The 19718-nt window shown below is 40.5% G+C and overlaps 1 protein-coding gene across 2 annotated transcripts in view; it reads left to right on the top strand.

The window, feature by feature from the left end:
* Positions 1–8154, top strand: part of SNCA (synuclein alpha) — a 72542-nt gene extending 64388 nt beyond the window's left edge. For both annotated transcript variants that reach the window (XM_054824205.1, XM_054824204.1), the window contains 2 exons: positions 6429–6518; positions 7521–8154. In XM_054824205.1, coding sequence (XP_054680180.1) covers positions 6429–6518; positions 7521–7553 — 123 coding nt within the window. In that variant the 3' untranslated portion in view covers positions 7554–8154. The remainder of the gene's footprint in view (positions 1–6428; positions 6519–7520) is intronic.
* Positions 8155–19718: the final 11564 nt, after the last annotated feature.

The following is a 19718-nucleotide window of genomic DNA, read 5'->3' as shown; positions in this document are numbered from 1 at the left end:
GAAAGAATACAAATTATTTTCTTTTCAAAGGGGAATTTTAAGCCCATTGGCACAGTAAATTGCTATTCAGCTTGTAGGAAGAGGTGAATTTGGACAGTATGCATAACAGCTGCACTGAGGGTATACAAAAGGAATCCCCATTTTTTTCTTTAAAGTCCATCATATAATGACTGACAGTTCCTGAAGAAAGTTCTTACAGGATGCATAACACCAAAATGAAATGGGTTTATTCAGGCTGGAGGGATATTCAGTTACCAGTTGTAAGGGCTTAAGGCAGCTCTGCTGAGTTATAGGTTTGGGATGCAATAGCAGGCACAAGACCAACAGCTTTAGGGATAATCAATTTACCTCTAAATAATAGTGTGGTAATAAAGACAGATTAGTAGTACAATTATCCAGACTGTAACAACAGCAAAATCAATAATTCACTAGTACTGGGCTAGACTTAATACCCAGGCTTGCAAAGATGTACATGACCATGGCTATCAGGCAGGAAGCAGGCGTGGCTTCTCCAGACAAGCTACTTCGACCAGTTGACAAACTTGGGGAATGTCAGATTCCCTGATGGGACTGTCCTTTCTATTGTTGAGTTGGGAAAGCACTGTTTGGGCTTCTTTACCAAGCATCACATCCCACCTCTCTGCCAGTTCTGTCCTTGGTGTGCACAGGGCTTAGTACAGTGTAAGGCAATACTACCCTTGCTCTAATCTATCATTACATGGTAATTTTGCAAGATAATAATGCTATTGGATGTGATTTTTTAATTTAATTTTTTACATTCTTATTTTTATTTCAAACTCCCCCAGGTACCAGCTGGTGTGTACATAAAACAAACTGGACTATGTTAAAAATGCTTTACACAGAACATTTCGTTGGAGTCTTAAAGGACTTTCTGAAAGGGACTTTAAAAGTCTTTGCAAAAGAGGTGTACCAAAATTATCTTCTAAAACTTTCTTTTTCTGTATTCTAATTCACTGCTTTTTCCATAGTGCCTCTTATCTTGGCTAACAGCTAGTCAATAATTAGAAAACAGTCAATAACAGACTGGCAAATGATGTGGTGTGACCAGTGCTCATTGAGTTTATAATATTCTGTTTTATTGCAATTAACTATTACTTCTCATGTTACTTAATTTGTTAGGTGCTTGAGGCAAGCCAAGCCTCACCTTATTTTTATGTATATAATTGATTATGGACAGTAGAGCTTTCTACTAGAGAAAAAATCCTCCCAGAGCATCTGCATGGGAAATTTCATAGAGGTCTTAAGAACACACAGGAAATCAGCCAGTGTGAAACAACATGAATGTGAAAGTTTGAGGGGAGCTTATCAATGTGTATAAATACCTGACAGGAGTGGTGGTAAAGGACATTTAACCAGGCTCTTCAGTGGTGCCCAGTGAAATGGCAGGAGGCAGTGGGCACTAACTGAAATGGAGGAAACTCCATTTAAATGCAAGAAAAAGCTTTTTCACTGTGCAATTAGTCAAACACTGGACCAGATTGTGAAGTCTCCATCTGCAGGGATGGTCAAAACCCAACCAGGCATGGCCCTGAGCACCCTGCTGTAGGTGACCCTGCTCTCAGCTTGGAGGTTGGACTAGACAATCTCCGGAGGTGCCTTCTGACCTCTGTGATTAGTGGAAGTGACTTCCAGGGTGATCTCTTGCCAGTATAAACGTTTTAAGAGCTGACAGTTTGGTAGCTTGATTTATTTATCTCAGAATATAAAATGACTCCAGAAGGAATTAGTCTCCCGTAATCATGAGAATATACATGCCTGTAAGACTCCTTCAGCATTCATAATGGAAAGAAAAAGCGTGTCACTAGCCAGAGAGATAGTAAATTATAATGCTTGATTAGCTGCTAAATTGCAATTATAATGCTTCATTTTGAAGTTGCTTTTGTCCGTGACTTGAGATAAAATAACTTCTTTCGGGTGGCAGTAACTTGGCGTTGAAAAATACGTCACCGAGAGGACTGAATGCACACCCCTGAAGGTGACCATTTTGCCACATGGTGCTGATGTGGTACCATCAGCAGACCTCTTGGTCTGTTTTCCATGTGTAGAAGATCTTAAACAGTCTCTCCCATTTGACCAAGAGAGGTGGGAAAGAATGGGGTGCAATTTTCACCAAACCCACTGAAATAAGAGAAACCCTTTTGGTGATGTTTTTCTGGTAAAAGGAATAGGCCTGATGGTTTGGCAAATATTCCATAATTTAAACAGAGCCAGGTCTTCAGGAAGACTTTTTAATTAGTTTGATTGCTATTTTATTGCAAAAGTGGGTCATTTCAGTCACATGCACAGCTTAGCCAGATTCATTCCGTAGTAAAAGAGGAGTCAACATTTTGAAGCCATTGCAGCAAATAAGTTCTACTTCACATCTTATTTTTGCTGTTCTTGTTTACCAGTTATTTTGTACCTGTTCTTTGAGCCAGAACTGGTGCCTAGGGTCATGCAAATGTACCACTTTACAATGATGGGTCCCTGTCTCCCCTTCGTTCATAAAATGTTGTAAATTGTTCAACAAAATGAGAGCACAGCATGCTTTAGGAGGGAGGGTGTACACCATAGCCGTTCACTCTCAGGGAAGGTGTGGGTGGGCTTGTGAGGTAGCCTGATAGCACGTAGGGCTGTGCAAGCCTGATGGTCACGAAGCTTTGTCAAGGCGGGCAGGAGTGCTGACAGCACGAACTGACACCGCCGTTGGGAAGGGCAGCATGGCGTGCTCTGCTCTGGCTAGCCGCAAAAGCTTGCTTTCCGTAACACGGGGTCTGAGGGCACAAGACTCTCTGGAGATGTAGAAATAAAGTCTTAACCAGAGTCACCAGGCTTCAAACCAAGATGTAGGTGGGGATTTGCTTTTTCTTAAGGGAGTCCTCAGGGAACAAGCAGATGTCCTCACCTCACCATTCTTTTAACACCTTGTTTATTGCGTGACTTTTTAAAGTGTTTTCCCTGCAAAAGAGCTCCTGCTCCCCAGTGAAAATCTGACTTCATCTCTGAGAAGCCTTTGTTTAGCTTTTCAGATCTTCTAATAAAAAGCTGTCCTTCTATATGGCTTAAGAATAGAGGTGGCAGCTTCAAGAGGAAAATGTGTCTTTCATACTAAGACAAGAATTGGTCTATTGGGTGTTTTTCCTCTTCCATAACTGAATTAGGATATGGAGTTATTGATCATGAGAACATAAAATTGCATTTCTTTATTTTAAAGGAGGTAAATAATGATAGAAGGTGTACCTTAGATGGCTCTGTGTTATTGGGGGTGGTTGTTTACTTTTGTGATATCCTAACTTCGGAGGGATGGTACATCAGAAGCAGAGAGCACCACCGTTAAAAATTATGTGGTTACCTATGCTATACATTTAAATGTAACAAATGTGACCCTAAGTAATGTCATTCTCGTCTGAACTGCAGGGACATCAACATGAAAGGTGGTGTTTGTGTTACTGTTTGCAGCTGGACAAAGGTGATAAGGCTTTTGCAGGCAGAGTTCCCTTGATGGTTTTGTACAGCTTATGAGTTGTTTCATTTGAAAAAATATTGCCGTTGTGATTGATGTTGTATTTTACTAGTGCTGCTGATTGTTTTATTTGAAGCTGTAGAGGCATCTCCATCCTGAGCTTGCTGAAGGAACTTGGGAAGATGATGAAATCAGCCCTTTTTAGGCATTTAGTGTCTCTGTAATCCTGATGGACAGTCCAGACCCGTGGCAGAGGTTCCTAACAAACAAACAGCGCATGAGCCTTGAAGCTTTTCTTTGAAATTCGGCTGGCAAATCTTTTTCTTCCTTGTTACTAATGGTCCTGGCAATTTCACTTGCCATCTGTTTTCCTGCTACAGATAACATTAAGCTGCATGCTTTCTTCCTCGTGCAACCTCAGGACCGATTTTGGGCACAGTTTTACTTGATGTACTGATTGTTAGCCAAAGCTGTTCCTCAGTGATAGGGGGAAGCAGAAATTATAGTTTGGATTAAACAGGAGAGCAGTAGACTGGAGCTGTAGGTCCTTAGAGCTGATATGTTAGATCAAGTGCTCAGTAACAGCTTTAAAATTTGCATTGCACACACTATTTAGCTATTTCAGTCAAAGCTCATAGGGGTTGATGCTACTTCTTGTAAAACTAAATAGGCATAGATACTCCTAAAAATGTGTTTAGAAGCTAGGGTAATTAAATACTGCATGTCAAATAATCTTAGGAGCTCAAGTGTTTTAATAAGCTGGGGCAGAACTGTAATTGGGCCAGGTTTTTCTGATAATTTCATGCTTGAAAAGTTACCGGTCATGTTGAACACCCAAATTTGTTAGTTCTTCTGGAAGACACAGGCCTAAATAAAGATATTAGCAATCTTATTCATTGGTGTCTCTTGACTTTTGGAATTTGTTCCATGTTTTCTGTGCCATAGAGCAGCTCAGTATGTTAACTGATAGCAGGCACATGCATGGAGAGAACTTGGCAGAATAGTAGGCATTGACTCCATATGGACTATACTGTTTCTCTAAAGCAAAAAGCATATCTGGCCCCACTGACAAGCAACGGGACCAAATATCTTCATACTGGAACTTTAAAGTCTGAAGTAAGAGCTAGGGAGATTAATCCACATTATGGAAATAAATTCTGCACATCATGGACTTTGAGAGTGAAAAACGTGTGAACGTGCACATGTATCAGTGCCAGAAAAGGTGACCGAACCAGGGAAGAACAGGATTCGTATCTGGCAGATAAAGTCACAGTTTGTGCATGGAGAGATGCGGGCAAGTAAGGAACAGAGTATTACGACCAAGGTTACTTGGTTAAACCAGGGAGCTGATAATGTGGCAAACTGTGAACAGCAGAAGCATGATAAATAGTGTGAAAGTAAAGAGGGTTTAGTGCCACCCGTTTTGTATATTATTTTCTATTTTGTGTTAAACTCGCAGAGGTAAGTTTCAGGTTTAGCTCCTCTTATCCTTATTTTATCTATATCCTAAATTTAATTTAGCATCACTATCCTCTAAATTGCAGATTTTGAAGAATTACCTCATTAGTCTGGTTTGTGACTTACTTAATTTTGTATTTCTGTCTATGCTACCAGCCTGCAGGGGGCTTTTTAAGTGAATTTCTTCCCGAGTGTCCGTAATTGTTTTTAGTGCATTTCTGTCTAGATTGGCAACTGGTATAAATCAGCATGGTCACGATAGTTCCGCTGAGCTACTCTGCTTATTTTCATACCAATTTTCTTACAGTTCAGGGTGAACTCCAGCAGTCTTTGTTCTGGCAAAACTCATGTTTCTTCTCTGTGAACTTCTGTAACAGTAACAACTACTACAGGAACTGGCCCAATTGAAATGTTTGGGTTTTTTCCTTTATAATTTGTGTTTGTTTCAGATGGTAAGTAGTATCTGTAGTTCTAGGACAACACTTAAGCAATTTTACTCAGCAAATTATTCTTTACACTGTTGCAATCCCATTAATTCCAAGAGGTTCTTATGAAAATTGCTATATAAAATAGAAGAACTTCTATAATGGTCAATAATAGATGCCCAGTAAAAAATGTAAAAAGCTGAGTATCAGGTAGTGCCGTGTATCATGTACTAATACTGCAGAGAGTAACATGTTGGTTGACATAAGAAAGCTTGTAGAGGTGTGACCCATTAAAGGAAAAAAGCTTTTCCCAATACAATTAGGTTCTAAAACTGAAGGAAGAAAACAGCATGCAATAGTCTGAGTTATAATAGTTATCCCTTTTTGGCCACTTTGAAACGTACTGTGAAAATGCTAAAACTGTAAAATAAACAATAATTTATGAGAGGCTTGATATGTCTATAACAATAAAAATATATAATTGAATTAATAACATTAGAAAATATATCATTAAATTAGTATTTCATTTGTGCGCCTTAATACTATCCAATTCTTTTGGCATACTTTTACAACTACTTTTGCATACCTGTGCCTGTATTCCCCCAAGTAGTTCAACAGTAATTAATGTGATAACCTACTTAAACAATTTGTGTGGGACTATATTTCCTAGATCCATTTCTTAAGGAACAAAAAAAACTTGTTTTGGTTTGCTTCATGACTTGACCAAAGGATTTTCAGTGGGATTAAAATATTTTCCAAAGATATTCAGCAAATTGGTGATGGTAGTTCTTTTGTTCAGACTGACTTCTTGGCCTGTCCATGGCAAGAGAGAAATGGGATTATCAGCATTTCAGCTATTCAGAAAGGTGATAGTAGTCATTCCAATGAATACCCCTGTGGAACATGGAGAAGATCTTTCTGGAGCTAATGTCCTCTAGCTCTTCACAACCCCTGGCACCGTTCCACAACCAAAGGACAGGCCAAGAAGTCAACCACTGATGGGGAGGAAAGACACGCTTTGGTGTACATGGCGAGGCAAGCAGTTGCAGTCTGTCACTTTTCTTTTTCTGTTTTAAATGTAGAATGAAGAAGGTTTCCTGCAGGAGGGAATGGTGAATAATACAGATGTTTCTGTGGATCCTGAAAATGAGGCTTACGAAATGCCTCCAGAGGTAAATCTGTTGTGATATTTGCTGTGAATGCAGGTAGGAGAAGGGCGCAGGAGGGGGCTGCATGCTGGACTTACGTTAGCCCGGCACAGGCTGGTGCTGTGAGCTGCAAGGGCACAGCAGAAACACAGTCTCTTTGGCCACAATCTCTGAGAGATACAGTGCTGGGAATCAGAAAATCCATTGCTTTCTTGATGGGAAGTTTAATGGGAAAATAATATGTCCGTTTTTAAACACTTGTGTCTGGGTTTCTGAGTAATCCACAGTAAACTTGTGTCTTTTTCTTATGTTTGATAGGGTATATGGGAAAAACTGCATCTTTATAGATTGTTTTAATAGCTTGACCATTTATCAAAGCATCATGCTTTGTAAGACATGATAATTTATTATTATGCTCCTAAGTTGATGCAATTATGGGAGTAAATTATTTTGTTGTTTCTCAGGAACCTGCTATCTAAAATATAATGACAATGTCTGGCATGATGCATTGGTAGTTGGAGTGGCAGTTTCACAGTAGCACAGGTAACTAGGCTGAAAAGGGGAGGTGTAAAACATTTAGGCCATGATTCAGTAAAAGTCTTAAAGGCACGCTTGATCGCTAATGCTTGAATATCGCTGAAATTACGGGGGCTGCTCATGTACCTGTAGTTAAACACACATTTAAATGATTTACTGACTCGTGCGAGTATCTGCAGCACCTGGTGTACTGTTCAGCCCAGAGGTGGTCCTCCAAGTGAATGGCCGTGGGTGGCCTCGTGAGTTCCTGGCAACTTCAGTTGAATGGTGTGTTAACCACTGTAAAAGCCTAATTCTCCCGTAAATACCACAGCTTGTAAGGTACAGTATCTAGAAGATGTGACAAAATAATAATAAATGGCAAGATCCTGATCACATGTAAATCCATAATATTTTGGCATTGAATCCACTAGGACTAGAACAAGCAGTGAAAGTAGGATGTATTTATCTAAAATACTAGTTGTGCTGATTTTTGCTCTCCTCATTTAGGAAGAGTATCAAGACTATGAACCTGAAGCATGAGAGTCCTTTCCTTCCTTTATATCTCCTGAAATCTACTAACTACTAAAGACGTCCCATCCTGTACAAGTGCTGAGTTCCAATGTGCCCAGTTGTCAAATTTTTTTACAGTTTTTACGGTGTATTTTGAAGTCTTCCATCAGCAATGATTGGAGTATCTGTGACTGCATCCACCTTGTTTCAGCATTTCCCTCCTGCTGAAATGAAAGCTGGTTGGCAGGGTCATTGTTGTGCTGTGGATATTGTGGCTTCAAGTTTAAAAGTTAAAAAAAGAAAATATTAAATAAAAACACCTAAGTGTCTACTGCTTATTTCTAACTCTGTACATGTTTTGTTGATAGGCTGTCAGTAATTTGATATTGTTTATGATACACTTTTTATTTGTTTCCTATGACTATTCTTTCTGTGCAGAGATGACTTATTGTGAGAGCTTTATATATATGTGTATGTATTATACATATAAAAAAAAGTAATTGAGCATGAACTATGCACCTATAAATATTAGCTGTTGAAATTTTATTGTTTTGTGATGTGTTTTATTAACTTGTGTCTGTAAATAATGGTGTTCAACTGAAGCGAATAAAATGTAACCCATTAAAATGAACTTCTAAATTAGTGATGATTTATAACACCTTCTTGCCTGTCCAAAAGCTTATGTTAAAGCATTTGGGCTGTGTTGCTTCCTGCAAAGGAACTGGAGGGACAAAACCAGCAAATGGAAGCCCAGTCTATACCAAAAACAGGATGAAGAATGAGAGTATCAGGGCTGGAGTATCCTCAACTGGAGTAAATTGTTGACAAAATAGATTCATCTGTAGTGCTAACCAACTTTCTTTTGTAAGGAGAACCTGCAAGTAAATGACGCCATTAATAATGGGTTGCAGCAAATTATCAGGAAATTGTGAGGCCCTTTGAAGAATTACTGTTTTCAAGGTTGTTAAAGTGCTGGGCTATACAGAAGAGTGATGCATTAGTTGCAATCAATTTGTCTTGTATAACGTCCCATTTAGCAAGAGTACAGTCTACTGTCTGTTTTCAGACATGGTAATTTTAGTTATTACGTTGCCTGGATACTTTTCTGTATAGTGAAAAGATTTAAATGTGACCTGCTTTTACTCCTCTCATATTTTATTTTCTGTTATTTTGGGTCAAATGTTGCCTCTAACTTGAACCATACAATGTTGTTTATTGTTGTTTGAGGTTCTCTAATCCCGAGTAGAATTTTGAACTTCCCTTACAGCTAGTCTTTCCAGTGTTCTGTGGCATGGATCTTAAAACAGGGTAAGTATTACTGTCTGTTTTTATAAATGGGGAAACTTAGACACAACCACGTAATGCGTGTCACTAGTATGCGCAAAAAGAGACCCAAAACCCCAGAGGCCGATCTATCAACTTTTTCTGGAACTTGAGCTCCTTTCTGGCTTTCTGCAACCTTTCTGGTGTTAACACACCCAACGTGGAATAGATCCTTCCAGGTATGTACCCATCCCTGCTGCATATAGTAGGAACTGATGGGGTAGTACTATGAGCCAAAATCACGTGAACATAGTGGTTTCACAATGCTTAGACAACCAGTGCTTTAATTTCCCATGTCATCCCTCATTGTCAACCCCATATTTCTAAGGAAATTCATTTATTTCAGAAGAACTGCCATCAAGCTCTTTTTTCAAAGCAATTAAGAATTCCCTTGATCATTTCAAACAACTTGTGAATATTTTCATCAATAGTTAAATTGCTTAATGGGGCCCAAAGTCCTACTCTGTTTTGCAGAAATCTTTCATGATAACCTGCAACAGCCTACTAACAATTTGCGGTCTCCTTCACAGGCAGTGTGTCAAAAGAATCTCTCAACTTGGACTTCTTTACTGTTGAAATTCATCTTAGTGCCTCCATGGCAAATCTATTGATTGCATCCATGGAAAACTCGTATCAGGACAGGGCACAATGTGAGATACTGCTTTTATAATTATTAACACTGTTTAAGGGTCTTTCTGTTCTAGTAGAAGGATTTAGGAAGAAAAGCCCGATGCTGTAGTGTGATTTTTCCCAGGCTGCTAGCAGAGTCTTATCCGCCAAAAGCAATAACTGAGAGCAGTCAGATGCCTGATACTTCAGAAAATAGCAGCCTAAGTAGAATATGTATTTCTGTTGTTCATCTTCTCTTCCACAGCCCACAGGTCTTGATTCCCTAATAGAGAAACAATAGAACAATCAAGTTAAACTGTTTCATTGCTCGCATGTTGCAAGTAAGTCGTGCACTTCTTAAATAAGCCGTGGGGAGCAGTGTGTCATAAAACGCAGTAATAAGAATAAATTGACTCCTGAGACTGGCCCATTGTCTGAGCATGTAGGAGTTAATTATTTTCTTTCATAGGTTAACATCAGCAAATCGTTCAGAGTTTTCAGGTCATTCAAAATGTACCATAGGCGATGGCCTCTTGCAAACATGCCCTCAGATGGCCCCGAAAGTCCATGGGACCCCTGGTTACTATGGCAGCACAGTGTGATGCACTGCTCTGGTAACAAGCTGCATTTTAATTAGATTCCTTAAGGGCTGTCCAACCATCCTTTCCAGGTAAACTAAATGCCATTTTGTCTTATTTCCTGCAGTGAGATGGATACTGACGCATGGATTGCAAATGTCAGAATTGTTGTTGGATGCTAAAGCTGAACTAAATAGCTACTGCTGGATTCAGATACTTTTTAAGTGTCCACCCTGGGTATTAAAAAAATGCTTCTGCTGTTGTAATAACATTTGCTTAAGCAATGCCTGCCAGAGAGGAATATACCTCAGAGCCTTTTCCTTAAGAGCCTAGATTTCAACTCAAAGCAATTTTCTGTCCTCAAATTATGAGTTAATGAGTATCGCCATATCCCAGTCCTCCAGGGGAAAAAAAACCCCAGATGTTGCTTTTTTTGATTGATTTTGACAGCTTTAATTGGTCTTATAATGGTTCCCAATTAGGCCCATTTTAGTAATGTTTTTATTACTGTAAATCATAGTGTTAAGACTTGTTACGTGCCTTTGGTATACGTCATACTTGAAGAATAAGGCAAGAAATGCCCTCCTTCCCCCGCCAAGACTTTTCTTTCCCTCGAGACAGATGTAGACAAGTTACAGTGAATTACAGTGTCCTAAACTCGAGGAAAAGTAACATGCCTGCATCAGAAAGCACGTGTTTTACTCATCCTGGCTTTCACAGCGTGGGCAGTCTAGGCGCAGTGATTCTCCTATGGAACCATCTGACATGGGCAGCAGGTCAATCAGCTGCAGCAAACTCAGAGTAGAGACCTCTGCCTCCAAGAGCTGGGAGACTCCGGAATTCAGGGCCACCCATTTAATGGCTGGAATTCTTCCAGGAGCTCAATGGAAGACAGGTGCAGAATGGCTACCTATGCATATTCATAAAATCTTAATATACCATGTAGAACTACTTAATTGCCTCTAAGATTTGATCCAAAGTTTACTGAAATCAGTGGAAAGATTCCTGCTGGCTTCACATGGGGGCTTTAGGACATCCATAGCTCCAGGATGCATTTGATCTCCTCATACAAATGACGTGTGGCAGTCCGTAGTGACATGGTAAGTTTCCAGTTCTTTTCTATATGATTTTTAGGGAGAACATAACTGCTGAAACCCTTGCTTCTAGGATTTCCTAAGGCACTGGCTGTATGGTACTTTTTTTGTCAGATGGCGCGCAGTGGAGGTGATGCTCCAGGGCTCTGATCTCTAACTCACTGAAAATAAAGGGAGTCTTTTCATTGACTTATGTGGGTATGGATGATTCCTGGTGCCACTCTTAAGTCTGCATAGAACTCGGAGATGGCAGAGATCAGATGATTGAGGTCTCTCTGCAGAATATGCAAGAGTAGCAAAAGTAGCACAAAAACAAAGATTACCATAAAATCCCACAGGTAGGTCCTTGTCAGGGTTTCTCAGCAGAGCTGTGGTCTTATCCGCTGGCATAATACCGTGCTGTAAATACTGCATGGTACAGCATACCTCAAATACTGGGTTTGAATGGAGTAGTTGCCCTTAGGTATTGCAACCTTAGAGGTAATTGCTCCTTCAGTTAATTGATATTTAGTGACATATGAATGCAACTTAAATCTTTGTATTCTGCTCTGGAAAAACTTAGGAGGTAAGTGGGAGAACATAGTTGGTTCCCTGACACTGGTTTTGGGTTTGATTGCAGTCCACACAAGGCTTGCAGTGACTTTGTCTAAATTTTGGCCCCTAGCTTGAGGTTTTCAATATTACTGGAAAAGACACTAATAATGGTCTTCAAGTATAATCATTCTGCTTGGATATATGCAGGTCTGAACTATTAGCATCAGTTTTCACATAAGTAGACTTGCTCTTGAGTTATGGTAACCAAGAGCAAATGAGATCTTAGCCTTTAGTATCTCTATGCTGCATTTTCTAATGGAAAGTATCATCTGTTTAAATGCAGACATAAACAACTTGTCTCAAGTCTGCCTGACATTTAACGTGTAACTTAGAAGGTTCCTCTGATCTAAAAAAGGCTGGCAGATGGAGAAACAGCAGGTGAAACATCAGATGAGACAGCCAGGAGGTAACAAACAGGGTAGGAAACTAGGTCAGATGAGACTTCTTCCATGTTGGAAGAAATGCTTCCTCCAGTGGAGGCATAGAAGTGAGTTTTCAGCATTTGCCATTAATATTTGCATCTCTGAATAGGTCAGAATCTGTCAGTATCAGATACATCTTTGGGGCGTATTTCCGTGGAAAAGGTGAATATCTGAGACTTAGGAGTGTGCTTTTTACAGCCGCGGTGTTAGGAGACCTCTTCACAAGAGGCCAGAGCAGCCGTGCATTTCTGATGATTAACTTGAGATTTAACAAGGAGAGTGTTGTTACGAAAAGAGCACTGCTGAGATACCTCGACTTCTTTTCTTTTTCTCTCTACTCACCACTCCCACATTGGTTTATTTCTCTCCACTAATCTGCTAAATTTTCGGAGGGTCCCCATTGCTATGTCAATTTTTCTTGCAAAATCTTATTCCAGCCATTGCGTCTAGTATATTGTGACGATACACTACTGTCTCCAAAGACATGGCAAGGCAGAGGCACTGCCCAAAAGTGCTGAGGCAGAGAGGCATGGTGGCTGTTTAAGGAAGGCGGAGGAGGAGGTAGGAGAAGCAAAACAAGCGTGAAAGCCTTGCTGAGAATTGGCTGGCGTTCATCCTGCCTCCCTCCCTGGGGCAGTGCTGCTGGTGTCGGAGGCTAGCGATAGAAAATAGCCCGTGGTTTTACAGTGCTTCCAGGGACAGACACCTCAAGGAGCTGGGTAAATGCAGAACAAGGCTGCTTTGCTCTGCGTGAGGCAGAATTCCCATGCTGTTTGAGGAGACCTGGGGTTTTATGTTGAAGTCCTCTATTTTGGTTTTTTTATGTTGAATTCCTCTATTTTTCTGCTACCTGATAGTCCTCTGTACCAAGAAAATAAAAGCAATTGACCAAAGAGTGTTACAGATTAATAAATATAAAACAAAGTATAAAAGCTGGTTTTATCAGTCTCCTGCACAGAAAAGTTCAATGCCTATGGGACTGTTACCCTCTGTTGTTTGATCAGGAGTTTTATTCATGTGAATTTCAGTTGTAAAATTCTGTGAAGCCTTGCAAAAATAAGAGGTTCATCTGATGTTAGCATTTGATAAGATAGCGTCCTGCTGAATTGGTTACATTGCCCACTTCCCAAAACCAGAAAAATTTTGCAAGGAGCAGCCTAGCAAGAAGACAAGACAGTGCTGTTGAGTAAAAGTAGACAAACATGTTAATAGTGAAAATGTAAAGGACAATAACTTACAAAAGCTACATAATAAGGCCAAAAAGAAATGAAATCTCTTATCTTGGTCCACTAAGTAAGTGGCAACTTTCACTGGCAAAGAAAGGTGATGGCAGCTCCCATGACACACTTAAAACTACTATTTCTTCAGCCCCCTCACTCCAAAATTGTTTTCTCTCCTGGCCCAGATTTGCAGCAAGAAAGTGATATATTTGATTTAAATAATTGGATATTCTTACATGTGAAATAAATGAAAGTGAATTCAAAGCCTTCAATTTTCTTTCATTCTCAGTTTTATGAAAGCTCAACAAATTCAAATGCAATGATAATTCTAGTCTGTTGCAGTCTGCGAAAGGCAGTTGCAGTGCGCTAAAGGGGCACATCTCCTGTGTTAACACATTTCATGGAGATGAGTTTGTCCTGCCATTAGGAGCTGCTCAATGTCCGCATGTTTATAATCTGGGTTTGCTGTTGGCTGCACCTGATAGAGACCTGCTATTTGGAAAATGCTAGAAGAAAGGAAAGGAATTGTCCTTTTTTTTTTTAAATGCACTGTTGCTACTACACTTCTGGACTAGGTGTTCTTGATACAGCTAGATCAATCGAGAATCACATTTATTCTCACCCGTGTTGTGTTTAGTGCTCCTTCAGAGGCTGAAGCACTTGTCACGGTGCCAGTTCCACTTGACTGAGCGTGATAATAAAAGCACCCTGCCCAGAAACCCTGGCATTGCCTAGTTACACAATGGATTTTTTTGGCAAACCTTTATTTTGTGGGGTTGGCCTTCTGCTCCTAGGAACAGCATGTTTTTTCTGAACCCCTGACTGCCAGTGGGATGTTGACTCCTATGTGACCATGAACAAGCTCTTCATGTAAACCATCATGTTAAAGTAGTCTGTCTGTCTCGCATGAAGAGATAAGCGATGCTGCTTAAATAAAGGGAATTACCGTGAATTTGAGTATACCCCTGAACAGACGAATGTTAGCAGAGCAGCTCTGACCCGGAGCACCTCTAGGAGGATGTTAGCTGGCTGATGCAAGTCAGTCTAGAGGAAATGAAAGCAAAAGCGCATGCTCCCTCAGGAGAGTGGGTAGATCTGAAAGAAGAGAATTGGTGGTGAGAGGAGTGCACTTTGGGGAGAAACGGCATTTAACATGTTGATAAATTGCCCATCTGTTTTCTCTCTTTAATCGCTTGGTCTTGTCTTACATGTTGCAAGGTTGCTGGAGAAAAGGTCACTGCCTATTCCATGGCTGTTCACTCCGAGCACAATGAGACCCCAGATATTACTGAAACGTAAGTGAAGTGTGAGAATAATTCTGTTAAACTGGAGGTTCATGAGTTGAGTGTTTTGCCTCTGGAGACCCTTTTGAAATCTGCAGAACGGTATGGGTTCAGCTCTCAGCCCCTGCAGGCTACTTCAACTCTTCGTAAGCTGTTGCCCGAGTTCCTGCCAGCCTTCTCATTACACAAAATATAGGTGCTGCCATGGAAAATAAAGTTTGAGTTTCCTCAACAGCAAAGAATTTTGGTATTGTTTAATTGTCTATCTGTGCAACCGGTGTAGGGCTGCGCCTTCTGCTCTTGTGTCTGGGATGGGGGCGAAGGGTTGGCATTAGAACATTAAATCAGTGGGCAAGTGCAGATCCTGTAACCATGTAGCACAGCAAGGGCATCCTTTGGTAATGTAAGATATAAAAACAGCCTTTACTTCAAATTCTGCTAATTGCTTATGGTGTTATGGTAGGAAAGTCACCCCAGCTGAATTTGACCCCAACTGTAAGACAGAAATAGCTGTACTTGTAAAGGGCTCACAGATCTGAGAGGTGTTATTACTGCTAATTCTGAAGCTTATCTGACACCCTTGACTAGTATGAACATGACATGGTAGAAGAAGATAAAGAAGCGGAAATTAATTTGTAGCTAGTTGCCACAGTTTGACGTTTCTTTTCCTCAGCCTTCTCCTGTCACAAGTTTTTATGTCTTTTACCAGGGCTGAATGGCTATCTTTAAGAGACACAGCACAAGATCAAGACAACTGAGCTGGAAAGTGCATTCAAAAGGATGAGATAGCAGGCTCTCCAGTGTCATGCAGGTATTACTGCTAAAGTGTCTAAACCATACTGTTCATAGAAGGCTGACTTTTTGAAAAAAGGAAACATTACCACAGTGGGGGTTCTTTATATCCCATTTATCGTTCTACTGGTGGCAAAGGCTGACAGCAGGTCTTTTCCTCCAACTTCTTAGTTTAAACTGAAAGCAAAGAATGGATTCACTTAGATGTAAAATGTAAGAAAATTCTTTAGTTTTCTCATTAAATAAACTAAATCATGAATGTTCACATAGATACCATTCATTTGCACAATGACAGTTTACTCTGAGGTACCTGAAGATTAACGTATGTCCATCTTCCCTGGCCTGGGGTCGTGCCCCAGCCACACACTGACCCCAAGACCTGGATCCCCACTGCGATGACCCCTGGGCAAGAGGAGAGCTGTGACTTGCTCTCATCAGGCCTGAGCTTGTTGATTGGGGCAGCAAGACTCCAGTTTGTGGTATGGTACGGTTGTGCCCAAGTGTTAGGAACTGGAGTGCATCCTTCCTAGCCATTTTTTTTAACCCCAGGGTCTGGAAAGAATTTCACTCACAAACAAGAATGGTTCTGACACTGTTCCCTAAACACTCCTACTGAAGAATAATCTTTTTTCTCTTTTAACTTTGGTCCTTGTCTTTCTGCTGATCTTAGAGCATTCAGTTACAAAGCCAAAGATGTGTTGACTATCAGGTCATAACCTTGCCCATCCCTAATTCCCTGTGGAATCTCTTTAGAGACATGATACAGAAAGTACAGAGTCAGGACAGTTGGAGATGCTCTGCCATAAAAAAAACCTGCCCTGTTTTTTTTTTCCTCTTCCATTGGTTATTTCCAAACTAAATGGTGATGAGCATGTTCATTTTTGTGTGTACATTACTAGATAATAAGTAGGTAGCTTGGCCATCTGAAGGGAAATAGAGCAACAGAGCTAGAGAATGGAAACCAGCATTGTGGTGTCTTCTCCATAATTATCTTTCTGTATCAGTGATTCTAGTTACATGTCACAGTGTAGTGAGTTTGGGTTTGCAGAGCCAAGAGGGAACCTTGGAATAAGCGGTCCAGGTGAGAACCAGGTGTGAACAAGCACTGGAGAAGCAAAATCCATTTTTAACTATAGGGACAATTAAAAGTCAGGCAGACCTCAGAGTCCAGATTTAATTAATCTGCTCATTGCAATCCAAGTAGTTTATTTTCACGCTTGTCAATCTGACTTCCTTCTCCAGAAAGGAGACTGGGGTCACCTTGCTGTTACTCTTGAATCCCACTTTGCAGAGTAATTTGCTATTCAAAAATTGTAAAAGAATCCATTTCCTCCTCCTGCCACTGAGAGCATCAGGGCTTCAGATTTCTGCCTCTCTCTTTGCTGATGCATATCAGATCTACCTTCTCTGAAAGTAGCTTGCCGCAATTTTTGTGGGTTCGCAAAGCTTTACCTGTCACTTAAGAGCTTGTTGAAGCACAGAGGGACCAATCACTTTCCTATTGGTATTCACCCAGGTTCTCACAGCGCTGTACTTCCACTGCTGTTTGTAATGGTATTGCTTGTAAGAAAATCAGTGTTTGTGACTGTCATTTACAGTTTATCGGCCAGCTCGCTGGTGTCATTTCTGTGTTTGCTGTTGAGACTGTAAATTCTCTGGACAGGTCTGCAGCCTGTTTCAGATCTCGCTTTCATAGTAGTTAGATATCCATGAAATCCCAGGTGCTTCAGTTATTATAATTTATTGTCTGCATTAGGAGAGCATCCTCAGGCCCTACACATGATTGGGCCAGGAGCTTTAAAATAGCAGGTTGAAGAAGCAGATCTGACAAAGAGTGTAAATGGATTAGCTGCTATTTACAAAGCTGAAAGGGAGATGAGGTTTTGGTGACTTTTTAGAGTATCCGACATACCCTCAGTGCCATGCAAATAAATAACAACAACATTGCAGGGAAAGGCTGTGAAATACTTTCCTTTTAAATGCCGTCAGTCTCCCATTTGTCACAAATTACATACGCTTGAGGGTGAGGAAGATTATTTTTTGGAATCAATTGGAAAAAAACCTAGATTGTAGACTGACCTGCTGGGGATTGAGTACTGACCCTCCAATGCAATGTTCTTGCATTTTGTGATGAAAGAGTGAGTAAAGTGTAGAGTACTGTTGGCGACTGAGCATCGAGTAGCGTGCTCCTCGCCCCGTTAGGATGTCACCGCAAGGTCAGGGCCAAGCACTTCCCCTCTTAAGCTGTACGATCACACCTTCCCTCTTGAACACAGGAGCAAGAGTGCTCTGGCGAGTGCCTCTGCTGAAGCGGCGCGTGTTCTCACCCTTGCGTTGCAGAGACGCAAGGCAGAAGGCACCCGCCTCCTGTAGTGCAGGAGCTTTGTGTGAGGGACAAGTAACCTCATCCCCTTAGCCCAAGCCTTTCTACACCCAGGGTGTGAACATTAATGATCAGCTGTGTTTAATTATAAACTACCCAGATAATCAGGCTGGCTTTAAAGACTTGCCTGTTGCTTTTGATAGTTAATTAGAAGTTTGTCTCTATAGTGGCTTGAGAATAGGGCAAAAACCTGCACAAATTTCAGGTCTATCGCTATTAGTTCTCTGTGAGCAAAGTACTGAAAATTATTGTGGTTCTACTGGTCTTGAATAAACAACAGGTCAACCCTTTAAAATGAAAGAGCTGGGAAAATACTGTATTTTACAATACAGTTTAAGTTTATAAAGCTGGAAGGTTTCAAACCAGAAAGGAAATCCACACTCATATTTCCAAAACCACTTTGCAACTTAGGTTTTTTTCTGCTAAATGAGATTTTGACAAAATTCACTCTGTCCCATGAGGGATTTACATTTGGATGGAAATTTGTAAGATTTTTCATGTTACTTCTAGCACCACATAATCTAGTAAGATCATTCCAGTATATCTACCTTGCAATAAGAAGCTGACTTAAAACTGTCTGTGTTACTGTCTGGATAGAAATACCTTAGGTCTCTCCTCCCCCAACAGCAAATTCTGGTCTGTAGATTTATCACTGCTATTATTTTAGGTGAATGACACACACACACCCCCCCCCCCAACTTCTGAGACTAACTTTGTGGGGTATCTTGAAAACCAACATCACCTTACAGGTTCATTTCTGAATAGACTTTAAAAACCCTACCAAGAATGTTATTCATATGTCATCATTTACGTACTGTTTTTTAATAGGTTCTTCTTTAAAAGAACTTAAAAAAACCCAACCCTCTCATCTGATTTGTAGCACCAATATGCCTTTTTTTTTTCTTTTCTTCTTTTCTTAAACACTATTTACCATTCAGGCCATCAGACAAGGAGTTGAGGAGCAGACAATCTATTTAGATATGAGATTTTTTTTTTTTGAAGAAATGATTCACTAAATGATAGCATACTGTTTATATTTCAGTTATGTAGTGACAAAATGGTATAAAATTAATTCCAAGTCAGGCCGTCAGTGCAGGCAAGGCAGTGCATCTGAACCACAGTGCTTGCTCATCCCTGCCTCCCTGCTTCTCCTGCTCCCTCTTTTCTCCTTTCTCTGCTGCGTGTGCGTAGGCAGCCTGAAGTGTCTGGTGCAGGTGAAGAGCTTGATGAAGGCTGGGGAGTTTCCAGGTCAAGGCTTTAGGTCACTTGCTGGTGGACACACAGAAGTACAAATATCAGGGTTACAGACAGATAGACAACCTTTTGTCTGAGTGTGTTTCCAGGAGGAAACAAACACTACCACCTAAAACACTTCACCTGCATAAGTAAATAACAGCTTTTTGTGGATACTTTTAAAAACCTGACCTCATAAATTTTTAGCTCTAGAGATGTCAGGACACAAGCCAGTGTGATGAAGATGACTAGTAAGATTTGCTTGGTTTACTCCTTTTATTTGGGAGGAGGTTACTGTCTTTGCAGCCTGCCCAGCGCTCATGGGCAGTCACACCACGGAGACTGCTCTTCGTTTTTAAATTACGGTTGATCAGAAGTCATGATCTTTTTGTTACTTTTAGTCTGTAACTCAGATGGAAAACAACATCTGTTAGAATGGAAGAAAACAGGCATGTTCTGTTTAAGCAGCTCTAAACCCACTCATTTAACTCTGTACCAAATATATCAAAAGCCCTTATTTCATATTATTGAATTCGTATTTATTGCATGAGCTCTTGACTTTCAGCGAGCCTCTTCCATGTGACCCTCACATTGGACTACAGGAATGGTCACTCTGAAGGAAACACAGGGTCTGGGATTGCGGTGGGTGCTGATTTTGATTCTG

This window comes from Grus americana, chromosome 4 (genome assembly GCF_028858705.1).
Source record: "Grus americana isolate bGruAme1 chromosome 4, bGruAme1.mat, whole genome shotgun sequence".
NCBI lineage: Eukaryota > Metazoa > Chordata > Aves > Gruiformes > Gruidae > Grus > Grus americana.
The sequence above is the reverse complement of the archived record's forward strand: the minus strand, read 5'-3'. Positions and strand labels throughout refer to the sequence as shown.